General features: G+C 56.1%; 1 protein-coding gene across 4 annotated transcripts in view; it reads left to right on the plus strand.

Moving 5' to 3' along the window:
• Window positions 1-1,283: 1,283 nt before the first annotated feature.
• The window catches only part of GFRA2 (GDNF family receptor alpha 2), an 85,100-nt gene continuing 61,953 nt past the window's right edge, over window positions 1,284-24,430 (plus strand). The window contains exons 1-4 of one of the 4 annotated variants that reach the window (XM_077868937.1): window positions 1,284-1,364; window positions 1,957-2,427; window positions 7,571-7,885; window positions 13,620-13,703. In XM_077868937.1, the coding sequence (XP_077725063.1) occupies window positions 2,388-2,427; window positions 7,571-7,885; window positions 13,620-13,703 (439 nt within the window). In that variant the 5' untranslated portion in view covers window positions 1,284-1,364; window positions 1,957-2,387. Of the gene's footprint in view, window positions 1,365-1,656; window positions 2,428-7,570; window positions 7,886-13,619; window positions 13,704-24,430 lie in introns of those variants that run through there. The other 3 variants (XM_077868938.1, XM_077868939.1, XM_077868940.1) reach the window with 3 other exon arrangements.

Below are 24,430 nucleotides of genomic sequence, written 5' to 3' on the forward strand. Positions count from 1 at the left end.
GCTGCTGGTTTTGTAAGTGACCCCTCCCTTCGCGCCCAGGTCGATTTCTAACATCTACTCTTTTCTGGAGTCTTGTTCATTTAAAAACGCACGGTAAAACACCACCAGATATGCCTTAGATGCAGCCCAGATCCGGTTTTGGGGTAGCGCGTAAAGTTTACAAGGCACTGGAGGTACCCCACCCCAGCACCCCGGGTGCGCAGAGCCGAACACAGGGATGTGTGCACCGAAGCCGAGGCACGCAGGCAGCTCCAACGCTGCCGAGGATGTGTGTGTGCGCGCAGGGAGAGGGAAACTGGGGTGCCCGGCGTGCGTGGGCGTGCGCCCCCCGCGTGTCCGGGGCCCGCCGCCTCGCCCCCTCTTGCCGAGACATGCCAGGAACCTCAGCTCTCCTTCAGCCCTTTCCCAGCCAGACGCTTCCTTTTTGGTGCCTCTGGGCGTTTACTGTAAATTCCGTGACTAAAACACGCTGGTGAGCCCGGCCCATCGACAGATGGATCAATCGCCCCCTTCTCGGCTGGGGGAGGGGACCCCACCCGCAGCCTCCGAAGCGGGCGGCTGCCGGCTGCCTGGGGAGAGCTCGGAGCCCAGCACGCCGCCGAGCGCCGGCCGCCCCGCGTGGCACGGAGCCCTGGCCGCTCGGTCTCGGGCGCTCCCGCTGGGGTGGGGTGCGACCCCCCGGCCGGTGCCTCCCGGGCGCCTCGGGCTGCTCAGCGGCCTCGGAGGAGGCGGTCAGGCCGCCCGGGCACCGCGGCCTTCCTCCCGCGCCAGGGGAGGGGAGAGGAGTGGGGAAGGGGGGAGTCTCGAAGGGCTGCAACGCCGGGGCGTGCGGGGGCCGAGGGCGCGGGGGGCGTGCGGGGAAAGTTCTCGAGCTCCGCGTGGAGAGCACACGTGTGTGCGTGATGGGGGCTAGACCCAGGCAGGCGGGCTGCGCGGGGGCGCTGGAGGGGGGTCCCTCCCCTTGCGCTTTCGGGGGGAAGCTCGGCTTCGACTCCCCGGCTCAAGGACGCACCCGCCCAGGGAGGGTGGGGCCCCGCCCCGCCCCGGCCCCGGGCCCCGGCCCCGGCCCCCAGCCGGGGGCTGTCGAGCGCCCCTCCCCCACGCCCCCGGGAAGGCTGGGGGGTCCTGGACTCCACGCCCTTCGGCCTGGCCTGAGCCTCCCCGGGCCTCCGGGACCCGTGGGCCGAGGCGGCGGGGGCAGGGGCAGCGGGGGTGGGAGGGCGCAGCCTGCCCGCGGCGGGGGGCGGGGGGCGGGGGGCGGCGGGCGGCGGTGGCGCGCTGCGGGGGGAGGAGCAGGGTGCGGAGGCTTCGGTGGGTCTGAGCCGGAGCTCGGGGAGCCGGTCCGTTGGCGGCCGAGGCAGCAGGTCAGTCCCGGGAAGGGCGGGCGGCGGAGCTCTGCTCTCGTCCAGCGTTCCCGGCGCCGCCACCAGCGCCGAGTGGCCGCCGCCGCTGCAGAGCGTCGCTGCTCCGCCGCGCCCCGCGCCCCGCGCCCCGCGCCCCGCGCCGCCGGCCGCCTGGGAGCCCGAGCGCCGAGCCCGGGGCGGAGGAGAGGGGCGCGGGCGCGAGAGCCGCGGCTAGGGAGCCGCGAAGGGGGAAGGGGGCGGGCGGAGGGAGGAGCAGGGAGGGAGGGAGGGGGGGAGGGAGAGCTGGAGAGAGCGAGAGCAAAGAGCGAGAGCAGGGAGAGCGGAGGGAGGGACCGAAGAGGGAACGACACACGCACGCAGAGACACACGGTCACTGGAATTCCAGTAGAAAAAAGTGAGCCGGGCAAGGGTTAGCGGGAGAAGATTTTTTTTTGTTTTTTTGAATCTTTTCTTCGTCTTGGTGCGAAAGAAGCGACTCCGGGCTCTGGTCCTCGAAGCTCCCACTGGATTGTTCTTGGCGCTCACGCCCGTCGGTGGATTTCTCTCCTATTTGCATTTTATTCTGACCCCCACCCTCGCTGCTTTCTTGCAGCCCTTCACTCTCCGATCGCCTCTTCCCCACCTCCCCAGCCCGCTCCTGGGAAGCGCAGGGGAATTGGACCCGCGGGGACTCGCGCCTTCCCGGACCGGCGGCGGGGAGGACAGAGGGAGCCCCCGGCGGTCGGCTCGTAAAGCAGATAAACCCTCATAAACGTGTGCGTTTGGTTTTAGTGGGCAAGGGGGGCGTTGAGAGGCAGCCCACCGCCCCCCCCCCCTCCAGCCAGAGGCGAGCATCGCAGGACTCGGGATCTTCACCGGGCTGGACTCGCTGGCATCTCCGCATTGGATTTGGGGCTGATTATCACTGCTTGGCTATTATTATTGTTGTTGTTGTTGTTATTTTATTTTATTTTTTTTACCCAAGGGAGAAAGACAAAAAAAAAAAAAACACACACACACACAAAACTGTGGGATTTATTTAACATGATCTTGGCAAACGTCTTCTGCTTCCTCTTCTTTTTAGGTGAGTACCTGCGAGCGGGGAGGGCAGCTCGCCCGCCGGAGCCTGGGGGGCCGTGCGGGGCCGCGCGTTGGGGCGCCGGCGAGAGCCCGGGAACGCGGGGGGCGAGCGGGGCGCGGGCTGGAGAGCGGCGGGGAGAGCGCGCCGCGGAGCGAGCCGGGCCCGGGCGCTGCCGGAGCGAGCGGGCCCGGGCGGCCAGGCTGGGGGCGCGGGGACCAGAACCGCGGCTGGCTGGCGAGGCTGGGGGTGGGTGGGTGGGGGGGCCTGGGAAGGAGACTTGGAACACCCAGACCCCCGCCGCACACACGCACGCACACAGGCACACTCGCTTACTCACGCACAATGATAGCACTCATTTCTCTTAAAATAATGGGTTCAAATTGCGGCAACTTAAAAAAAGAATTCCAACTCTTCATCTGGAAGGGAAGAGGGTGGGGAGAAGCTGTGTGTCGCGGGGAGAAAATTCGTGCCAGTTCCATCTTTCTGGTCGGCTCCCGGATCGACCCGGGTGGACGGCGTGGGTTTCTCCAGGATCTCCTGCTTGGACATCTGTGCGGGCAGCGCCGGCAGCCATCCCCTCACCTGCCAATCAGCCTCTGGGAAATGCATCCCGCTTCCCGCTCCCCGAACCCTTTTCCAGTGGCCCCACTCCCGACAACACTTTGCAAGTTTCTCCCCACCCTTTGCCGAGCCAGAGGCTTGGGCAGGAGTGGAGGGCGGCGAGCAACCGTTGACTACCTGTCCTTCACCACCTCTGGCCTCCTGGGGCCCCTGTCCTAGCTTATGGGAGGAGGCGGGAGGGAGGTCAAAGTTTTCTTCCTTGGGTGAAGAGGGAGAGGAGTGATGGAAAAAAAAAGGGATCTGAACAAAGACCACTGCTCATTCTGTAAGCCCCTTCCTCCGAGGGCCGAGAGGAGGGGCTGCCAGGCGCTCCTGAACCGAGGGCAGCCTCTTTCCCACCCAGAATTCCCAGCCCCTGGCCCCCTTTTGTGCTCTGTGAAATTTCAGCTGCTTGGGAAATGGGTGTATATAGAGAGAGCATTCTGGGAGTGGAGGTGAGAAAGATGGTGTTTTTGAGGCCCTGTGCTGACCCGGAGTCCCTGGTGGTGAGGCTGCTGCCCCTGGTAGGTGCGCTGGAGAGGGAGCTGGGTAAGGAGTGTGTTGAGGGAGCACACATCTGCCGTGGATGCTGTTCCTGCCACCCTGGCCTGCTGTCAGCCTGTGGTGAGCCAGGCTGTCTCTCTGGGTCATGAGTGTACCCTTTTCCTCCTGGAGGAGGGGAGAAGGAAAGGCCTGAGGGGGTAGGTGTCCATCACCAAAAGAAGAGGTGGGTGGGCTACGAAGTGCTCTTCTGGCTGGAATAGGGGATTTGAGTCAATCCTGGTTGGGCGCTGGACCCTATGTCTACCCCTAGCCTCTGCCCTCTCCCAGAAGCGCCAGTTCTTGGGGGGGGGGTGCCCTGCCCTGCCCTAGGGTGTGGCCTTCACAGGTGCTGCCCCAGCTAAGCCAGAGGCAGCTTCTCTCCAGAGTGGGAGGGGCTGTGGAAGGAAGGAAGCTGGGTAGGTGCTCTGGGCCCACTAGGAGCCTGCAGCTCTTCCTGGCAACCTACTGCAAGTGGACTCTCATTCTGGAGGGATTGTTCTAAAACCTGACCTTTTCTCTCACTGCTGGTTTGAAAACCCAGCTTTCTGGGGCCAAGAAGAAAAGAAAATTGTATTTCAGGAAAAGCAGCCCTCTTGCGTGCTGCTGAGCTGTGTATGTACCCCAGAGGTGCTTTCTGATGTCCTAAGGTGGAGAAGTGCGGTATGGGCCCTTTGGTACTGGCTAGGCCTGGAACCCCATGTTGCAGGCAGGCTTTTCTCAGCCGAGATGCGGAGTGGACTTCATTCTCACAATACAGGTGTGTGTGTGTGTGTGTGTGTGTGATGCACACAGTGTCTGAGACCCTGGGGGCCAAGGTGAGAGGAGTCAGAGCAGGGTGTCAGCAGTCTTTTGGCCGAAAGCCCTTCAGTTTGCTTCCCTTGAGATGCCCCTTTCCAAAGCTAGGGGAAGGCTTAACTGAGTGACCATTGGATATTAGGAGACTCTAGGTCAGCTAGCCAAGGAGGAAGGGATGGGTTGGTATGAAGGGAACTTCTGCCTCGGAACCACTTTCCTGGCACAGAGCCTACAGCTGGGAGTTGGTTGGAGATTCTGCTTGGGGGGATTTTGTGGGGCTGGAGATTGGGTAGCAGTTGCAGTGTGTGTGTGTGTGTGTGTGTGTGTGTGTGTGTGTGTAGGGGACACGGTGAAGTGTGTGGCCAGGAGCATGGGTCTTCTGTGTGCTCTTCCCCTCACCTGAGTGAACTCTGGAAAGCAGGTGGCCTTTCTGGCCCAGTCCTCCTGACCTGCAGGGTTGACATACCCAGGAAGAGAACAAGATGAGATGGGGAAAGTAAGTGGGAGGGCGGGCCTGGTCAGAGGCCTGCTGCCCACTGGTGTCCTAATGTGCATCCTCACTCTTGTGGGGACGTTTGTGCAGTCTCCTAGTCCCCTTGTCTCTAGAAACTGTTCTGCATGTCTTTTTTTGGATGGATCTGAGTTTTCGCCTGATTTAGAACTGGGAGGCAGCAGGATACCTGCTGACCTTTACTCTTTTAGAATTTAGAACAGCTCCCAGTAAGCTGTTTCTCTCTCTGGCCGGGCGTGATTGGTTCTGAGGGTCGTGACGCCAAGCAGAAGAGCCAAGGATGGGTGCAGCCGGAGAGTTTGGTGAGAGGATACACTGGCTCTCTGCAGTGTCTTCCTGCCCTGGTCACACATGCTGGCTGGCAGGATCAGGGAAGCTCTTGCTTTGGGCACAGGAGCCCAGGGCTCTGTGAGGAGGACCCCACCTGTGGGGCAGGCTGGGTAAGTACCCTATCGCCCCAGCGCCTTAGGCCGATGTGCTGACCTTTCCACCTGCCCACAATGCTGCTTTCTGGATCTGTCTCTGATGGTGCCGTCTCAGGCACAGTCAAGGTGGGAAGGGAGGAAGATGCAGGGACGCTGGGGGAAAGTCTGGAAGCCCCAGGGCTGGGTCCTTCTTGAGGTTCTAGCAGGCAGGCAGGCTGGCTGGCTCAGTGGGGGCAGCAGGTGCAAGTGAGGCTGGGTCAGCTCAGCTGCTCCTGGGTGGCCCAGATGCCCTGAGTCCTGCTCAGGGACCTAGGAATTTGCTGAAGCTAGGAAATAAAGCTGCTGCCTCGGCTCGGACGGAGGACACCTCTCCAGCTGGTGCCCAGGCAGATGCCCCACCGTTGGTGCCCACACCCCATGCCAGATTCTTCTCGGGCCTGCCCCCAGCCCTCAGCTCTTCCAGTCCCGAGGCAGAGGTATGCCCCATGGGAGAAGGAATATCTTTTGCTCCAGTCCTTAGGCCTGTTCCACTCCTGGCCTACCCCTTGCTCTTCCACTTCCTCTTCTTGTGGGGCAGGTCTCCTTTCTCCAGTGGTGGTGGAGTCCTTCCCCTTGGCAGCTGTCGGGAGTGACACGCTCTCGTTGCAGGGCTCTGCCTCTAGGTGTCGCTGTCTCCCTACGGTAGCTCCCCCCCTGAGCTGGGCCTCCAGGGGGAAGGATTGAGAAGTGGCCTTTCTGGGTAGGGATGGGGGGTGGGGTGGGGAGGGTGGATTCTGTGGGATTCTGGGGAGAGGACTTCTGGCCTAGCATCTCACTGTGCCTTGGGCTGAATGGAATGGACGGAGCCTTCCAGCCCAGGTCACTCCTGGGTCTTGGAAAAGGCAGTCTTGGCTCTGGCCTATGGAAGGGCTTTTTCTCGGGCAGGATCTGGAGTGGACAGGGAGACTAAGGAGATGCCTGTGTCTGGAGGAAACCATTTTGGGAGCTTGATTTTGATGGGACCAAGTGAGCCCCTTCCTACCCTTCACTTTGGACCCTTTGTCCCCCCTGAGCCCCTTCCTTCAGAGAGGACTGTGGGTTTAGATGCTCTGAGGGTGGTGGGTAAAAAGGGTGGCCCAAATCCCGCTTGCTCACTTTTGGAGAGATGAGGCTCCAGGTGCAAGGCCAGAGTCCGAGGACGGAAGCTCTTTCTCTTTTGCAATTGGCTTATTATTTGGCTTTTGGAAAGAAGAAGAAGAAGAAGAAAAAAAGGAGAGACTGGGGGAGATGGTTTTAGAGAAGGGTGGAGAGAAGAGGTAAGAGAGAAGTAGGAGGTGCTAGGGGGAGAGAGAGGAGAGAGAGAGAGAGATACGGGAAAGGCCCATGTGGACATACACGGAGGAAATCTAGTTGCTCGGCAGGCTTGCCTGCAGCACTTTTTCTTTAGGCAGGGCTGGGGTAGGACTTGGCTACAGAAGGCACGTTTTCAGGTATCCACCAGGTGCAGTTGGACTGGAAGGTGAAGAGGGCTGGGCTGCAAAGGGGTGACTGCTCCCTTCTGGGCGTGCCTCAGGCCATAGGTCAGGCTTGTCTCTCGGGGTCTTCTCATAGAGTCTGAGAACTCAGGATGGACAGGCCAGGGGTCTGAGAGGCCCTTTCAGCCTGTGTGTGACCTTGAGTTGTCATCTCCCTTCTTTCGGTCTCAGTTTCCCCAGGGTAGAATGGGGGGCTGGATGCTGTGGTCCTCTAAGGTCCTAACAGACTAGGAAAGTAAAATTATTCTCGGCCGTTTTCCCAGTTGAACCCAGCATGTTGGCTTGGACCTCTGGCTGGACCTGAGGTTGATGGAGGTTTGGGCAGCAGGAAAGCCAGAGTCCCCCTCCGCACCCCGGCCCCCAGCTCTTGGTTGAGGCTGTGGCATTCTTCTCTGGCCTCGGGGTGTTTTGAGCCTCTGTGCTCTTGCACAAGGGTCTGCTTTGCTGTGCTCCGCCCTGGGCCCGGGGCTGAGGGGTGGCGGCGTGGAATCCGAAGAGAAGCTGGTGGAGCCGGGCACAGGGACAGCTCCGGTTCTCCTTTGGGTTTGAGGAGGGCCATTGATGCCTTGGGATCCTTTCATAGCTCTTCCTCTGCTCGCTCGGCTGCGCCGTGGGGAAGGCAGCACTGAGTCGCCTTGGTGTGCTTTGGAGTGGAACGGGTGTGGAGTTCCCAGCAGGGCCCAAGCCCCAGGCCTGCAGCTTGGATCGGAGGTCCTGGCGGCCCTCATTCATGCTTGTCTTCCCTCCCCACCACCCAGACGAGACCCTCCGCTCTTTGGCCAGCCCTTCCTCCCTGCAGGGCCCCGAGCTCCACGGCTGGCGCCCCCCGGTGGACTGTGTCCGGGCCAATGAGCTGTGTGCGGCGGAATCCAACTGCAGCTCCCGCTACCGCACGCTGCGGCAGTGCCTGGCCGGCCGGGACCGCAACACCATGCTGGCCAACAAGGAGTGCCAGGCGGCCCTGGAGGTCCTGCAGGAGAGCCCGCTGTATGACTGTCGCTGCAAGCGGGGCATGAAGAAGGAGCTGCAGTGCTTGCAGATCTACTGGAGCATCCACCTGGGGCTGACTGAGGGTAAGCCCTGCTGGGCCTCCAGGGGGGCGCGGTGGGATTGGGGGGAAGACAGGGGAGTGGTGCGTGGGGACCTAGGTCCTGGGGCAGACTTGGTAATGGATGGAACTGGCCAGCTCTCCACTGCTCCCTGCCAGCAGAGCTGAGAACACAGAGGAAGTAGTTGGCCCACCTGGGAGGGCAGGTGTCGGAGGTGGCCAAGGGAGGTGAAGGAGGAGGCTGCATAATAGCTGGGGAGGTGAGAGGGCTGGTGAGGGGAGAAGGAGAACAAAGCTGGAGAAAGGAGGGGAGTAGGGGGTCCGAGAGATGATGGGTGGATGGATGGACGGACTTGTGAAGTGGTAAGAGAGAAGGGGAGGCAGGAGTACCCAGGCAGCTGGTGTGGGTCACGTGCATGTAGGGCTGTGGAAGCAAACCAGCCCCCGCCACTCTCCAAAGGCCTGGGCTCTGAGCTGAGCCAGGCCCATTTCTGCTCTTCCCGTTGCCACGGGGCCTGCTCTTCAGGTGGCTTCCTGACCCCAGGGCTGGCCTAGGTACCTTCTACAGAGCTCAGAGAAGTGTGTGGGCAGCAGGCTCCTTCAGGTCCCAGGGTGGAACCTGTAACCGCCCCCTCCACTAACACCCCACTCCCCTGTATCCTCTCCCTTCAGACTTCAGAGGGAGAATTTGCAAACAGTGCAGGAGGATTGGCCACTTCGGTCGGATGCTCATTTATTGATTCAATGATGATTTATTGAGAGGTTATCATCTGCTAGGCATTGTGGGAACACTTGAGAGAACAAGCTGGGGTAGCCTCTGCCTTCATGGAGCTCCTAGTTGGAGGGGCAATACAGATAAATGAGGGGCTTTTTGTTGTTTGGCTACACAAGTGCTGTTGGAAAGCACTGGTGCTATGGTAGCCCCAAGGCAACTTCTTACAAAATCTGAAGAGCCTTCCTGGAAGAGGCAGCTTCTAAGCTGAGACTAAGGAGTTTGAGCTACAGTTACACCAGGAGAGAGATGGGAAGAGTGTGGGAGGTGGAGGGGGAGGTTGGGCAAAGGCCCACAGGAGGGAGTCAAACTCACTTGCAGACCTAGCAGTAACCCAGTGTAGTCAAGTGAGTGGGGGATGAGGTGGGGGCAGGACCTGGGGTGCAGTAGGGAGCCCTGCAAGGGGAGTCTTTGCGATCTCTGCTTCAGGGTGGTGTTTACGTGGTTCCAGTGAGGAGCGTAGATTGGAGGCTGCAGCTGTGGTACGGGCCAGGAGTAGTGGTGGCCGGCTGAGGACAGTGGCAGGAATGAGGGGGGCTCTCAGGAAGTAGAATCAACAGGTCTTGGTGAAGAAAGAGGAGTCAAGGAGGGCAGTTTGCTGTTTTGGGCAACTGGGTAGGCCATGCGGCTGGTTCACAAGAAGCAGAGAAGGTTTCGTATCACGGGAGGGCGGGGAGATGCTGCCTTTATTTTGGGGCATGTGGTTCTCGTTGGCCATGCCCCTCATACAGCGGGGCATGGGGCTGGAGCCCAGGTGGAGAAGGAACATGGGACATAGGGATTTAGGAGCTGCCATCAGCCAGCCTGTCCCTGGCATGGGGGCCAAGTGTGCTGGGAGACTACACTGAGAGGAGGGCAGGGACAGAGCCCCTGGGGATGACTGACATTTAAAGATGGGTGGGTGGGGGAGGGGGACCTGCAAGGGTGTGTGGAGGGGGAGGTGCTGGGAGAGAGGTGGAGGGACAGCAGGAAACCAGGAAGGAAGGAGGGTCAGCAGTCCCCAGTCCATCCGGCAGAGGGTGGGCAGCGTGTCCCTGTGTCCCTGTGCCCTCGTGGTGAGCTCTGCAGGGGTGCTGGGGGAGAGGCCTGCTTTGGGGAGGGAATGAGAACTGGGGAGCTGGGAAGGGTGACTGTGGACAATGGCTAGAATTTTAGTGTGAAGAGGAGGAGAGAACAAAGGATGACTTTTTTTTTTTAAGATGTGAGAGGGTCAGGCAGCTTGAACTTGAAGGCAGGCGGGTAGTGGGATGGAAGTGCTGCAGTGAAGAGAGGGGCGCGTGGTGGCACCGGGCCCTTGGTTAGCTGACGTGGAGGAGCAGCACGGCCTCAGGATGCTGGGGGGAAGGAGGACACCGGGACCCGGTGGGGGGGCTCGGGGAACGAGGGTTTTCTGACCGGCGGCTAAGATGGTTCCAATATGCCCTGAATACGGGAGCAAAGCTGGCATGTAATTATGAACAGTGTCACCACCGTTAATAGCAAAGTAATTCCTCTGAATCAGTCTCCCGTTCCTAGCAACCTCGAGTCCTGGCAGCGGAAGTGAGCAAAGAGAGGGACACGGTGCCACAAAGTGCGTGTCCTTTATTCTCTGCTGGGTGAGGAGCAGGCCTCACGGGGAGGAGGCCTCTCCAGTGCATGAAAACCGAGGCCCTGAGGCCCCCCCCACCACCGTGGGAGGGAAGCTCAGGTGCAGGAGGAGGGTTGGTGGGACCAGGGTCCTTAGATTCTTATTTTCTTTCCCAAGGCCTTCAGGTTCAACCCAGGGGAGGTGGGGCATTGCTTTGGAGTGGGCTTGCTGAGGGCTGCAGGACACACAGGTGGGGGGACAGAGGAACTGCCAGCTAGAAGGGCCGGGTGGGCCACCTGAGCACCCTGTCACCCGAGTGGCTCCCTCTGGCATCACGGCGTCAGAGGCCGAGGACCTTGCTGGTCGGAGCCAGGCAGTGAGGCGTTTGGATGATGATGGTATGCGTAGTGGGCCTTAGGGTGTATACTGCGCTGTGGCCTTCAAGGCCCTTTAAACCAGGAATGCCGGACTGGAGAGGCCTGAGCTGGCTTGCAGGTTGAAGTCCACTCCCCCCCCTCCCCCGTCCTTCCTCGGAATCCACCCCCATTCCTGGCTCTTGAGAGCTGGAGGTAGTTTTTGCCGAGGGCTGGCTAGGGGAAGCTGAGAGGCCTTTTAACAGCAGGTAATGTTCCTCTGAGTGACAGGATCCACCTGAGAGTTAATTATTCACGGTGTGGGATGAGTGGTCTCCCTGGGGGACGCTGTAAGCACTTCCTCCCTATTCCTTAATAACACTTAATAACCTGGCTTGGGCCTGGGGCGGGGTGGGGGGACTGTGGAGAGGAGAGATCTGTGTGGGTTTGGACTTTGATTGTGGCTTCTCCTTGGCCCCTGCCGGCCCCTGCTGGCGGGGGTGATTCCCCTGGAGGCTTGGCCCTACCTTCCCCCTCCACCTGAGGCTGAGCTGTGTAGAGGCTGAGGACCTCAGCTGTGGACAGAGCTGGCGGTGGCAGGAATGTGGCTTTGCTGAGTTCCTAAACAGTCCCAACTGCAAAGGAGCTAGAGATTGTTCTGTCCCACTTTGATGGGGGAAACTAAAGTGCCAGAGAAGGGTTGGTGGGACCAGGGTCCCTGACTCCTTACCCAGACCCCTTTCCACTGCCCTAGGGAGAGCCTGTGGTCTGGGGCTCAGCTTTTCCTTCTGTCGCCATACCACAACCACCAGTATTTACATGGTGGCGCTGTCACTGACAGCTGCGCAGGGCACCGGAGACCAGGCTTCTTGCCTTCTCCAAGGGTGGCACTGAAGTTCAGGTCGTTCTCATACTGTAGATGTGAAGAGCAAAGGCCTCTCCCACAGGTCATGGCCTAGGGATCTGATATCCTAGCTTTTGGTCCGTCTGGTTGTGTGGTTGCCAGGATGCCTGGTGGCCAGGTGTCTTGATTTTCCACAGGTGTGTACTGCGCTGTGGCTTTCTGAGCCACAGCAGCAGACAGCGTGAGTTAACTTAAATAAGGTGGGCCTTTCTCCCATCCCGTCCTGGAAGAGGCTGCTTCCCCCCAGATCATACTACAGTCAGCCCCCCAGTTGGTCATACTAGCTGATGGGCACCCAGTGCCTAGCTCTGCCAAATGCAAGAGGGAAGGACAGGCCCTAGCCTGGGGGAGCGGTCCAGCTAGCACAAGACTGCCCCTGTGGGAAGTTCAACAGCAGCAATACTTGTTTCGAAGTTTGGTTCAGTAACAAAAATTTTAATTTTAATTTTGGAGACCGTATTCGTGATGGTTAAGTATTTGGACTCGGAAGCCAACTGCCAGGGTTTGAAACCTGGCTGTGCCATTTACCAGCTGTGTGACCTTGGGCCAGTTACTTAACATCTCTGTACCACCTCAGGCCAGCTCTTTATCAATAAAACAGGGAGAGGAATAGCGCCTATCTCATAGAGAAATTAAGAGGATTAAGTGAGTTCATACACCTAAAACACTTTCAGTGGTGCCTGCACTTAGAGGGCTTGGTATAACATCATTTTTATTACAAAAATGTCTCCTAAGCTCTTGTATTATTTGGCCCCAACAGATAGCGGTGGCTGGTCACCCCACCACCCGGAGTTTGTCCAGTGCCTGTGGGTAGAATGGAGGACACTGAGATGGCACAGGCCTGGATAGTCCTGGGGAAGGTAGGATTGGAGAGTGGCCTGAAAGGATACGTACCATTTGGATGGCAGTCAGTGGGTGTGACTGGGGCACCCACTGTGCATAGTTCATTCGGTGTGCTGGGTGTTGTAGGGCATGAGGGGTGCTCATTCCTATGAGGTGAAGTAAAGGGTGGGGGTCATTTCTCCAGGGGGAGAATGAACATCTAGGGGTCTGTGCCATTTTGGGCTATACCTAGCAGACAGGGGCTTTGCTCTGAGAACCAGCAGAGGGCTGGATAAACCTTGAGTGCTGGCCTCTGGGTGACCTGAGCCCCTTATGGGCAGATTCCAAGTCCCCTCTTCCAGATGGCTGGCACCTTCCTGCAGGTGGCCCCCCCCTGGATGCCACCACACATGTGCGCTTCTTTAGGTGCTGGACCTGGGTGGATAGGAAATCAGCGTGTGAGACTGTGGGTCATCACTTGTCTCCCCCGCCCCTGCAGCGTGCACACACACACAGTCTGAGTGATTATTCATTGATTTCTCCTCACAGTAACGTCTCAAGAGGATATTTCCTCTCCCGCTGAGGTGTTGGCGGAAGGGGCGGGAGTCCTGATGAGGAGGTGGTGGGTCTCCAGGGCATGCCTGTGCCATTTATCTCCTGTCACTCGCTTGCTTTTCCATTCACCAAGGCTCTGATGCATCCCGAAGCCTTCAGGAGAGGTCTGAGAAGCAGCAGGTGGTGGGGAGGCCAGGCAGGGAGTGCAGAGGTGGGGATCAGTCAGACAAGCTGGGGGTCAGGCCTCCACTCAGCAGACTTTCGGCCCCTCCAATCAGACTCTTCTGATGACATGATGGGAAGCAAAGAGGAAGTTCTGTGCCCTTGGGTGGCCTGGCAGAGCCAACCCAGTGTGATGGGAGAGAATGCTGGTGTGAGGGCCAACAGACCAGAGTCTGGTCTAGCTCAGCCGTGAGTAGCTGTGTGATTTCAGTCAGGTGGCTTTACCTCTCTGGGCCACCCAAGAGTCCTCTTGTGAAGTGGGGAAGTTGTACCAAATGGCCTCAGAGCGCCTTTGGCTTCGAATCCTGTGATTTATACCTGGCCTTCTGCAGGCTGTCCACCTCCCCGGTGCTTTCTTTCCAGAAGCATTTGGAGGGGCTTAGAAGAGGGCTAGACATGCAGGGAGGTCAAGAGAGGGATATGTTGGCAGTACTGAGCTGCTGTGGAAGACTGCTAGAGAAAGAACTCACCTGTATGAAATTGTCAGTATTTCCATGGTGGCTTGCTCTGGTCTAGCACCATAGGGAGGGTGAGCCTGTGCCTGACGCCGGTTCTCTCTTCCAGGTGAGGAGTTTTACGAAGCCTCACCCTATGAGCCGGTGACCTCCCGCCTCTCGGACATCTTCAGGCTTGCTTCAATCTTCTCAGGTAAGTGGAGTTGGGCTAGGGGCTCCGCAGTCCTCCTAGGCGCCCTGGCCCTCAGTTGGCTCTGCCTTCCACCAGCAAGCCCCTTGATGTTTCTGAGTTTCAGGTCTTCATCTGTAAAAGAAGAAACCCGTAATACCCCACCCCACCCCGAGGTTGTGTGTGGAGTGGAGCATTTCTGGGAATTGACTAGAATGTGCCTACCATGCAGTAGGTCTTGAGTCTGAAACCTGCTGTCACTCTCCTGTTTTGTCACTGATCTTGCCCTGTGGGTCCTCCTTTCCAGTTTTCAGCTCTTTCACTTTGGAGTTCTACTTTGATCAAGTTGTTCAACTTTTTTCTATGCCTCGGTGTCCTCAGTTGTGCAGTGGGATTGTCATGAGGTCTAAAATGAGCCAGTGGTTGTTAAGGGCTCAGAGAGCTGCTGGGCAGCACAGCACGGGGCCCCGACAGGAGCCCATAGCCGTGGCTGTGGGTGGTAGTATTACCACTCTCTGTTCCCCTTGGGGACTCCCCTTCCACCAAGGGCTCTTCTTCTTGAAACTCCACTGAGAGGCCTCTGAGTGCCGGGCCACTCATGTCCCGGCCTGCACAGGGAGTGAGAAGGACTGTGTTGAGCTCTCACTTTGCTTGCCGTGGTCCTGCTTTAGGAGTCAGATGGGTTGGTTAGTTCTCTCTTCCTGGCTTGTTCCCTCTGGCATTTGGGAGACCCGTGGGCCCAGGGCAGCCGCCCCTGCTCAGGCCCTGGGGAGGGCCTTCCAGTCTTGGGAACTGGTCTGTGGGGCCTGGGGATGAGCTGCTCCTGAAGCCACCACTGGTGCTCAGAGGTGGCCAGGGGGGCCTGTTATGGTACAGGGCCCCAGACTTGAGGTTTCTAGGAACATTTGTGGCAGTATGTGAAGCCTTCTCAAGTTTCTTTTGCTCTAAACCATGGGTTCTCAATAGCAGCACCGTTGAAGTTTTGATCCGGATAGTTCTATCCTGTGGGAAGAGCTGTGGCCCATATACCGTCAGATGTTTAGCAGTATCCCTGGCCTCTACCTACTGGATGCCAGTAGCAACCCACTGAGTCGTGACGACCAAAAATGTCTCCAGACATTGCCAAATGTCTCTTGGGGGCACAACTGCTACCAGTTGAGAAGCAGCACTCTAAAACTGTGCAATGAAAGACTCTCCAGTGAGACCCTAAACCCTTTCAAATGAAGAATTCCCTAGGAGACTGTTTTCAAACTTTCTTTCCTGTTATTGCCCCCCTAAGGAGAAAAGTCAATACTCTGTAGAGAAATACTGTCTTCATCTGTTTTGGCAGCCATAGCAAAATTCCATGTTGGGGAGTTTCAACAACAGAAATTTATTATCTCATAGAGGCTGGAAGATGAAGATTAAAGCCTGAGAGGCTTTGGTTTCTGGTGAGAGCTCTTTTCCTGGCTTGCAGATGGCCACTTCTCCCTGTGTCCTCACAGGGTGGGGTGAGGGGTGGCACAGAGGGCAGGAGAGGGAGAGAGAGTGAGAAAGCTCTTTTTTAAAAATTTTTTTAATTTATTTATGATAGTCACACAGAGAGAGAGTGAGAGAGAGAGAGAGAGGCAGAGACATAGGCAGAGGGAGAAGCAGGCTCCATGCACCGGGAGCCCGACGTGGGATTCGATCCTGGGTCTCCAGGATCGTGCCCTGGGCCAAAGGCAGGCGCTAAACCACTGCGCCACCCAGGGATCCCGAGCTCTTTTTTTTTTTTAAAGACACCAGTTCTATTGGCTGTGGCCTTACCTCCTCACCTTTACAGCCTCATTTCACCTAATTACCTCCTAAAAGCTGTCTGCAAATACAGTCACATCGGAGATTAGGACTTCAGCATATGAATTTGGTGGGCACAATATAGTTAGTCCATAGCAAATGCCAAGGAATACCTAATTTTTTTTTTTTTTTAGGCCTACTCAGGAGCCAATTTTTCCTCACTTGGTTCCACTGAGAGTATATGGGACTATATCTAAGGACTGATGTGGGAGGATACATAGGTACCTGGGAGGAGAAATCCTGGAACCCCACAAGAAAGGAGGCATTGGCCAAAGGGTGACCATCTAGATTTGCCCTTGGGCCCTGGTGGTGGTTGGGGGTGGTAGTGAATGAAATGGAGACTTCAGAGATGATCCTCATTGGTTTTGGGTAGAACTCCACCTTGGGCTACTCCTTTTGAGACAGCCTCAGGGCCCAGATGCAGGTTAAGAATATTCTCAGCACGTGATGCCATAGTGGGGATGCCCTGCCACCCCAATGTACCTGGTTCCCACTGTGCCGGCTGAGTACTGGTGGAGGGGTGGGAGCCATTGGATTTCTCTCCAATAAAGAAATAGTTTAGGCTTGCTCCTTGAAGGTTGAAGGTCAGAGGTCTGCTTCTTGGAATCCCACTAAACATCTTTCTAGCAGAAAATCTTTATGTGATGGACTAGATACTCTGTGGGATAAGGATATTGACAAGTGAGGAAATTATCAGGTCTCAGCTCACTGAATCAGCTTCCTTTACCTGCTGCCTAGATGAAACTGGGCCCCACATGACCCTGGATCCCTGGGCTCTGAGGGCCGCTCCCCGCAGAGAGGGCCTAGCTTCAAGGTCTGTGACAGCTCCCCCCTTATTACTCCTGTTGACCCCACTCCACCCAGAGTAGCCCAGCTTAGAGTTGGTGCATGAGTGGCCATCTCTGGGAAGCTTGTGCACATAGCTGGGTGGAGGACCCTGGCCAGGCCACCAAGAAGCCAAGCGGGCGAGTGTGGGGCACAGAGAAGAAACAAGGCTGGATGCGGAACTGGGAGGCCCGAGTGCCATTGCATTCTCTGCCACAGACTTGTTTCTTTTCTGATAAAGGAAGACAGAAGCTTAGAACAGAGCTGCCTAATATTTGCCCATCAAGGCACACAGACAGCAGCAGCATTGTTTGGTGTACTAGGGTGAGCAGAGCGTCTTGGAGCTTAGGGGAACATGCATCCCTCTGTGGCTTCCCTGTGGGGTCAGCATCTGGGCCCCTATATCACCTACCTGTGGCTTGCTGACTCAGAAGGCTGGGCTTGTGTGACCTAAGATCGGCACTGGTGCTTTAGGGTGGGTGATGAGGCTGCCACCCTGTAGGACTGTAAGGAGCCCTTCTGCACTTGCACATACTCATAGTTGTCTGTGCATTGCCTCCTCTATCATCTTTGTGTGGAAAGGCTGTGAGTGGGGACTATGTGGTCTTTTGCCCCTTCTCTAGGCCTTACTACCCCCACTCAGTCCTAGGGACTCAGAAGAGTGTGCTGTTCAGTTCCTACTGTCTCTTTAACATTTACTGTCTAAGAATTTGGGTCCCTGTCGTGGGGGCCTCCTGGAACATGTGTTCTTTATCTCTGGCCTCCTCTCTCTGTTGGGGTTCTCAGAAAGTCCTACTGGGATTCTATTGGCAAAAAAAGCTGCCAGAATTTCTCTAGCATTCTGATGCCAGAGGCCCTGGGGGAAGGGTAAGCCTGTTCCTTCTCTCTGTGTAGGCCCTAGGATCAGTAACTGGGTCTGGGATTACTGGTGTCCTGTTAGCCCTGAGTTCAAGGCCAGGAGGAGAGCAGTCTGGCTCAGCCCTGAACCATGGCAGCAGTGATGGGAGAGGCATCCAGGGAGAAGGGAATGCTCATGGAGAAATGAGGTTTTTCCTGCTTGCAGCAATTCAGCTGCCCTTGCAAGCATGAAGCGGGGTGGTTAAGGAGGCAGCCTAGTGCACAAGAAGAGTGTGGGCCTTCGGGGAGACAATCCGTCTAGGGTTTGAATCCCAACCTGGCCACTTAGGAGAGTGTGATCTTGGGCCTCACTGGGCCTTCTTGAACTTCTTGAACCCCCATGTGTGCAACATGGGGGTGTGATACCTGCTGGGCGGGTTGCTATAGAGAATTCACCGAGAATGGACGTAGGCAGAGTTACAGAGTTAGTCGTCCTCCGTGTACCAGGGATGTTTGGTAGGGGACAGGGGTTTGGGGAGCTGAAGTTGAGAGCCCGTCCATCCCCAGGTGTCTGTGACTCCGTGAATACTGAACCCCAGCTGGTCACACATGGGGAGGCAGGAGAGGATGGAACAGGCAAGAAGAAGGTCTTGTTAGGGAAAGGAGAGACCGTTCAGGTGGAGAGAGGTTGTGGAAGATTCCACTGTGCGGTTCACGTGGAGGGAGGCCATCCATGCGAGGGTGAAGGGTCCGGGTGGCCCAGGCAGTGGTTTCCCTCGCAGCCACGGGGCCATGCCTCAGGGACAGAGAGAAGCCACAGGCAGATGGCCTGGCTGGGCTGGGCATTCTTGGTGTGGGACAGGAGCCTCTGGGGCCTCTGCGTGCCCTGCAGGCCTTACCAGATGCATGGGTGTAGAGCATATTTATGCAAACATGTCCCTCCTGTAGCTGGAAGGGAACTTGGAGATCACCTAGGCTCAGCCTTTCTCTGGACAGAATAGGAAACGGAGACCCCAAGAGCAGGTCCAGACTGGACTGGGAATCTAGTGCTCGCTTCCACCCTGCCCGGTGGCTGCTCAGGCAGGTGCCTGTAAGCCCTGGCTTCCTCTCCTACAGCAAGGCACTGCAAGAAACACCTGCCGTCTAGAGTTTCTGTTGGGACTAAGTGAGCTACTGCAGGCAAATGCTTGACTCAGTGCTGGGGTACATTGTACTAAAATATGTAGCTCTTTAAAACATAGGGTGGATTCTCTAAGGGCAGATGACTGGCTGTGGCAGAGCTGGTCTGGAAGCTTCCATCTGGGAAATGGTTGCAAGGCTTTTGATGACACGAGGTTGCCTCCTACTCACGATGGTGCTTGGTGGGGGCTGGAGTGGGAGCTGACTGGTAATTTTCATGGGATGGTATACCCTGGGGACGCCTGCTGAGCCACCCTGACCTTGGTGAGCCATGCTGTGGGGGTGGTGGGGACACACGGAGGCTGGCAAGATGTCTGGGCCCGTGGCCTTTTGTGGGTTGGAAGAAGAAGCCATGGGCACTGTCTGCCTCAGTTGGCCAGTGAGCCTCTGGGATGGATGAGCTATCTTGCTTGGATGGGGGTGGGAAAGGCCTAAGGATGTTCTTGTTTCAGGTTCCAGTGGTTCCGTTTTTGGGGGCTTAGGAGTGGAGGGTACCCTATCCCTGCCAAGAAGTCTGGCAGGTGGCCCCTGACAGATGAACACCACCCTTGCCCTTGGTACCACAGAAGTGTCATGGTTGTGGTATGTGTGTGATTGTGGGTGTTGGTGTCTGTGTCAGTGCATCTAGCCTCTCCATATTCCTGAGGGTGCCTTTCACTGCGCCGTGCTCCTAGTACATATCCACAGAAGATCCTGGAGTGGGCCTGCTAGACCTAGTTTGAATCTTGGCTTTGCCCTACCAGCTGGGTGACCACCGGGTGGGTCACTTGACCCTGCTGACCTGTAAAATGGAGCAATTGGGGCCTTCCCTGCAGGGGTTGGTGATGATGCACGTACAGCTCCTCATGTGGTGCTGGGGCACCCTGAGTGAAGGCCATGGGCAGTGCTGCTGTGGGCAGGAGAGAGCTAATGGCTTGGAGTGGGGTATTAGACCACATGAGGAAAGGTGTGAAGAGGTCCAGGCGAGTGTGAGGGGCCTGTGTGGGCTGCACCTTAGGAGCACCTGAGGTTTAGGGAAAGGCAGGGCTCCTAAGTGCTTCGTGGGAGAGGTGGGGCTGGGGCCCACCTGTTTAGTTCAGTAAACATTCAGCTTGCTGTGTTCCAGATGCTACATCAGACACTGCTTTAAACTGATGCAGACTCACGTCCTCACTGTCTGGTGGGGTGAGCAGACACCCACTTAGACACTCACCAGGAGGCTTAGTGGCGGTGGTGGTGGTGTAGACCAAGTGCTGCCTGGAGAGTTCAGTGCGCTTGGGTAGATCATGGAAGTCTTGGAAGGGGAGAGAGGGGTTCTGGAAATGCCATTCCTGGCAGCATCATGGCTTAGAGGCCTGGCCCAGCTGGGATAGTGAAGGAACCACACATCTTCTGGGCCTGGTGGGCTCCAAGGACAGTGAAGAGAGATCCTGATGTCAGACGGGAGATTGGCCTCTCTGGGGTCTCCTTGCCCAGGAGTCCTGCCCTGGACTTCTCCAGAACAGAGCTCACTCAGCATGACTACCTGACTGGGGAGGGGCTGAGGTCCTGGCCTCCAGAGCCAGGCCTGTGTGACAGTTGCCCGCATGGCCATAGGGGGGGCCTGGTTCAGCTCTGCTAGATGCCTCTGGAGGCCCCTTCCTTTCCCTGCTCCTCTGAGGGGGTGTCTGAGCCTTTCTGCCCCTAGCCCCTCCTCCCCTCAGGTTGCTTGGCAGAGACTGGTGAGCAAGGGCTTCACCGGCTTCAGCTGCTTGGCTGGTGAGTCTCGGAAACCTCCTTCTGGGGCAGCCCCTATGAGGAGGTGGGTGGGGGGGGGCAGTTTGGGGATGGAGGACAGGGAGGAACTGAGGAAGCAGGCGGCCTCTCTCCCTGCCCCGCTGCATGGTGGCTTAGGCGATAAACTGCTTATCCTCAGGTTGTCTCCCTGAGCCGAATGCAGAAGCGTGTTATTTAAATTTCAAAATCACATTCTTCTTCTAACAGCTGTCAGAGACTCTGAGTGTCAACGAAAATTGGGCTTTAGCTGCAGCTCTATCACCTCTTCCTCCTCCCCTTTCGGGAAGAGCTCCTCTGATGGCCAGGGAGCGAGGGTGTGGGGTGTGGGGCCAGGGACTGTGGGACTGTGGGGACGGAGGAGGGGAGGTGATGGGTGGATCGGGTCAGGTGACCAGTGATTCTTGCCACACCGATCAGCAGTTGGGAGCACCTGGGAGGAGGCCGGCTTCGCCATCAAGGGGTGCCGAGGTGTCCCCCCTTCCTTTTTGTTTCCTGCTCTCTCCTAGCAGTGCTGTGATCTTGTGACCTCGGGCTCCCGTCAGTGGGTGGGAGGATCTGCTTGTGCTAAGGTGTGAGCAGGGTGTTGGTGACATCATGCTTCGTTGCCTTTGTGTCCAAAGAAGAAACTGCTGTGAGAAAAAAGGAAGGAAGGAAGAAAAGAACAGGAGAGAACAAAGTTTAACCCCAAAGAGAGGCTTTTTTTAATGGTAGAATTTGAGATGTCATGGTTGGGGTGAGGTTTTTAGGGCGAAGACATTTTCTGGTACTTTTTATTAGGGGGGTAAGGGCAGAGGGAGAGGGAGGAAGGGAGTCATAAGCAGGCTGCACACCCAGTGCGGAGCTCGATGCAGGGCTGGATCTCAGGACCCTGAGACCATGACTTGAGCTGAAATCAAGAGTCGGACACTTAACTGACTGAGCCACGCAGGCATCTCTTCTGGTACTTGTAAAATAGCGTCTCCTAGGGGACTCCTACTTGCTTCCTCTCGGGTATGAAGACAGTCTCTGCCAGCAGCGTGGAAGTGGGGTTGTTCTGGGCTGGGTCTCTCTGCTCTTGAGAGGCTCCTGAGATGGCTGCAAGATTCCGTCCCCCCGCGCATGCTCCTGGTTTAGCCATGCACTGTACTCACCTGATTTATCCCGGCATAAAGGCAGGGTTTGGGTAACTACCCTGGGGCTGCCCCTTCCAATCATATCTGTTGATAGACTCCTTTAGCCCCATGGCTGTGGAGAGAAAGGCATAGGTCTGACTGGGGTCAGAGTGTGTGGAGGATGGTATGTGTGGGGTGGTGCAGATGTGTGTGTGTGTGTGTGCTGTGAGCATGTGTGTGTATTTGTGTGTGAGGTGGTATGTGCATATGGCATGTAGGATACGTGTGTGTGGGTAGCACACGTCTGGTGTATATTTTTTGTGGAGTAGCATGTATATATGAAAGTGTGTGTGCATATGGTGTGTGTGTGTGAGGTGATGTGTGCATATGGCATGTATGCTATGTGTGTGTGTGTGGCATGGGGGTGGTGTGTGTGGAGTGGTATGTATATATGAGGATGTGAGGTGGTGGTGGCGGTGGTGCATGGGTGCGTGTGTGTGCGTGTGTGTGTGTGTGTATGTGTGGCCTGAGTGGGCAAGTGAAGAGGGGTGATGGGGCCCTTCCCTCAGCAGAACAATCACTCTCTTCAGCCTTCTTTTTTACCGCCTGGGGAAACCCAGGGAACACTGGTCCAGGGCTAGATACAGAGGGGCATTTGAAGATGGGAAGTCCATTTTCACGTGATCAAGAAAAATAATTATTGGACTAAACCTTTATATGTATATTCTTGGGCTTCCTACAGTCTGGAGGCTTTGTCACTGAACTCTGGGCGCTTATGCCCCATCTTGCAGAGGTGGTGTGGGTGTGAATTCATCCTTCAACTCCAGGAGCGTCCTTTGCATGCTGTGCCTCGTTCTAGGTGCTGCGGATATGTTAGTGAACGAGACAAGGAAGTCTGTTGCTCTTATGGAGCTTATTTCAATTAGCCTGAGACAGAAAAACAGAAGACAAGCCAACAAACAAATTAACAGCACCGCCAACAAATAGATAGTGATGAGTGCCATGCAAGTTAAATAGGAGGATAGGACAGAGGTGGCTGGTGGGTCCTCCAGATTGGGAATGCCAAAATTGGACTCTCAGGAAGGATCCAGCCATGAAGTCCCCAGGAGGAGACACCATGAGGGAGGGTGGGACCTGGGAAGGCCATGTGGCTGGGACTCAGTGAATGAGGTGGATGTGGTGGTTTCGGGGGTGAGCACAGATGCAGGCAGGGGCCAGATCACTGGGATGCTACAAGCAAGTTAAGGACTTTGGATTTCATTTGAAGAGTGATGAGAAACCTTTTAGGCACTTGGGTAGCACTTAGGATTTTAGGCACTTGAGAAGCACAGTGTGATTTATACTTTTGAAAAGCTTACTCTTGAGCTGCGGGAGAGTGGATCATGGGGTGGGGAGGGGCACGGGTAGGAGTGGAAGCCGGAGAGCAGTTGGAGGCTGTTGCACAGGCTAGAGTCCTAAGACAGTAGGGGATGGAGAGGGATTTGTTGTGGGATGGAGCTAAGGACAACTCTGGTAATTTAGGCTTGAACAACGGTGGAACTGCCATATATTAGGATGGGAAAGAGGGAAGGAGAGGTTGGAGGGGCCAGTAATCTAGAGTTCTCTGTCAGACCTCTGCCTGGAAATGCCAAGTAGGCAGTTGGATGTAAGCCTGGACTTCTGAGGAGAGGTCAGGGTTGATATATAGACTGAGAGTCGTTAGCATATAGATGATATTTAAAGCCATGGACCCATGAGGTCACCTAGCAAGAGTGTGTGGACAAAAAGAGAGGGAGGCTGGGCTTCATGAGCAGGGGAGAAGAGTGAGCAAAGAAGTTGAGATGAGGGCCAATGAGGAAGGGGAAAGCAAGTCAAGGGTGCTGGGGGAAGCCAAGAGAGGTACAGGTCTCAAGAGAGAAGGGGTCAGCTATGCCCAATGTAGCAGAGGGGTCAGTTCAGAGAAGTTCAGACACATGACCATCGCATGTGGCAGCATGGAGGTCCCTAATGACCTTGACTACACTATCCTTAGTGGGGCCATGGGTTGGAAGGTTGATTTGGGGAGGATGGAAGAGAGGATGTGAGGTAGGAAGGTAAAAACAGCAACTGTAGATGGCTTTTTGGAACTTCTTTGTGAAGAAGGACATCTTAGGGTGAGAAAAGCATATTTCATAATCAGTAAAAAAATTTTAACTTATGGTTGGTGCTTCCAATCACGCATCCATTCACCACAAATAAAAAATGCTGGGGTAGCCCGGGTGGCTCAGCAGTTTAGCGCCACCTTCAGCCCAGGGCGTGACCCTGGAGACCTGGGATCGAGTCCCATGTCAGGCTCCCTGCATGGAGCCTGCTTCTCCCTCTGCCTGTGTGTGTGTGTGTCTCTCTCTCTCTCTCTGCCTCTCATGAATAAATAAATAAAATCTTAAAAAAAAAACGCTGATAAAGGATTTAGGTGAATTGTATCAATATGAAATGCTTCAATTTTGTTTTTAATTGTTGTAAATACAAAATTAAAGCTGATGTGCCATTGTGGGAATTGGTGTGACCATGGTCAAAAACCTAGTTTAAAAAAACCCACTCCGATTACATTTGAGAAGACACAGAGCCCTCAAAAATGGCCGAAAAAGCCCCTTCAAATGTGAAATAATGAAATTTTAATTTTTAATTGCTTGCAACACAAATTAAGACTAATAAGCCCTTTGAAGAATTGGAGAAAGAATTCTGACAGTGGTTAAGGTTTGACAAAATATAAAATGATGTTTAAGAGCAATCGGTTTTTGGAATAGATTTTCAGTGAATTTGCCATTCATCAAATTAACTTTTGGTGTGTTGGTTTGCTTCCAAAAATATGGCTGACCCTGGAGGGTGCTGGGGTGGCTGTGTGCAGTGTGGGGCTGGAGGTGAGAGGAATGTCCCAGAGAAGGTTGAGGATATAAGGGAGCTTGGGACTGCTACTAGTTTGAGGAGGGCAGGCATCTGGAGCAGTGGGGATGAAGATTGTGGTCCCACTGGATGCCTGGCCCTTGAGTGAGGACAGAGGACTGGTAGGCGAGGCATGCTGGGATTGGTAAGGTCATCTCTTGGGGAAGCTGAGGCATTACTTCATGCAAATGGTATGGGGCTCCTGGCCACCACTCCAGTGGCGAGGAAGATTCTGGAGTTCCTGATCTCTTAGGCTCCTGGATGAGCAGAGAGCCTGTCTCTTGTTCACCAATGAGGAGACTGGGGATCCTTCTATCTTTTGGGGTGTGGTGTGTGAGGCTGGGGCAA

This window comes from Canis aureus, chromosome 24, assembly GCF_053574225.1.
Source record: "Canis aureus isolate CA01 chromosome 24, VMU_Caureus_v.1.0, whole genome shotgun sequence".
NCBI classification, from domain to species: Eukaryota; Metazoa; Chordata; class Mammalia; order Carnivora; family Canidae; genus Canis; species Canis aureus.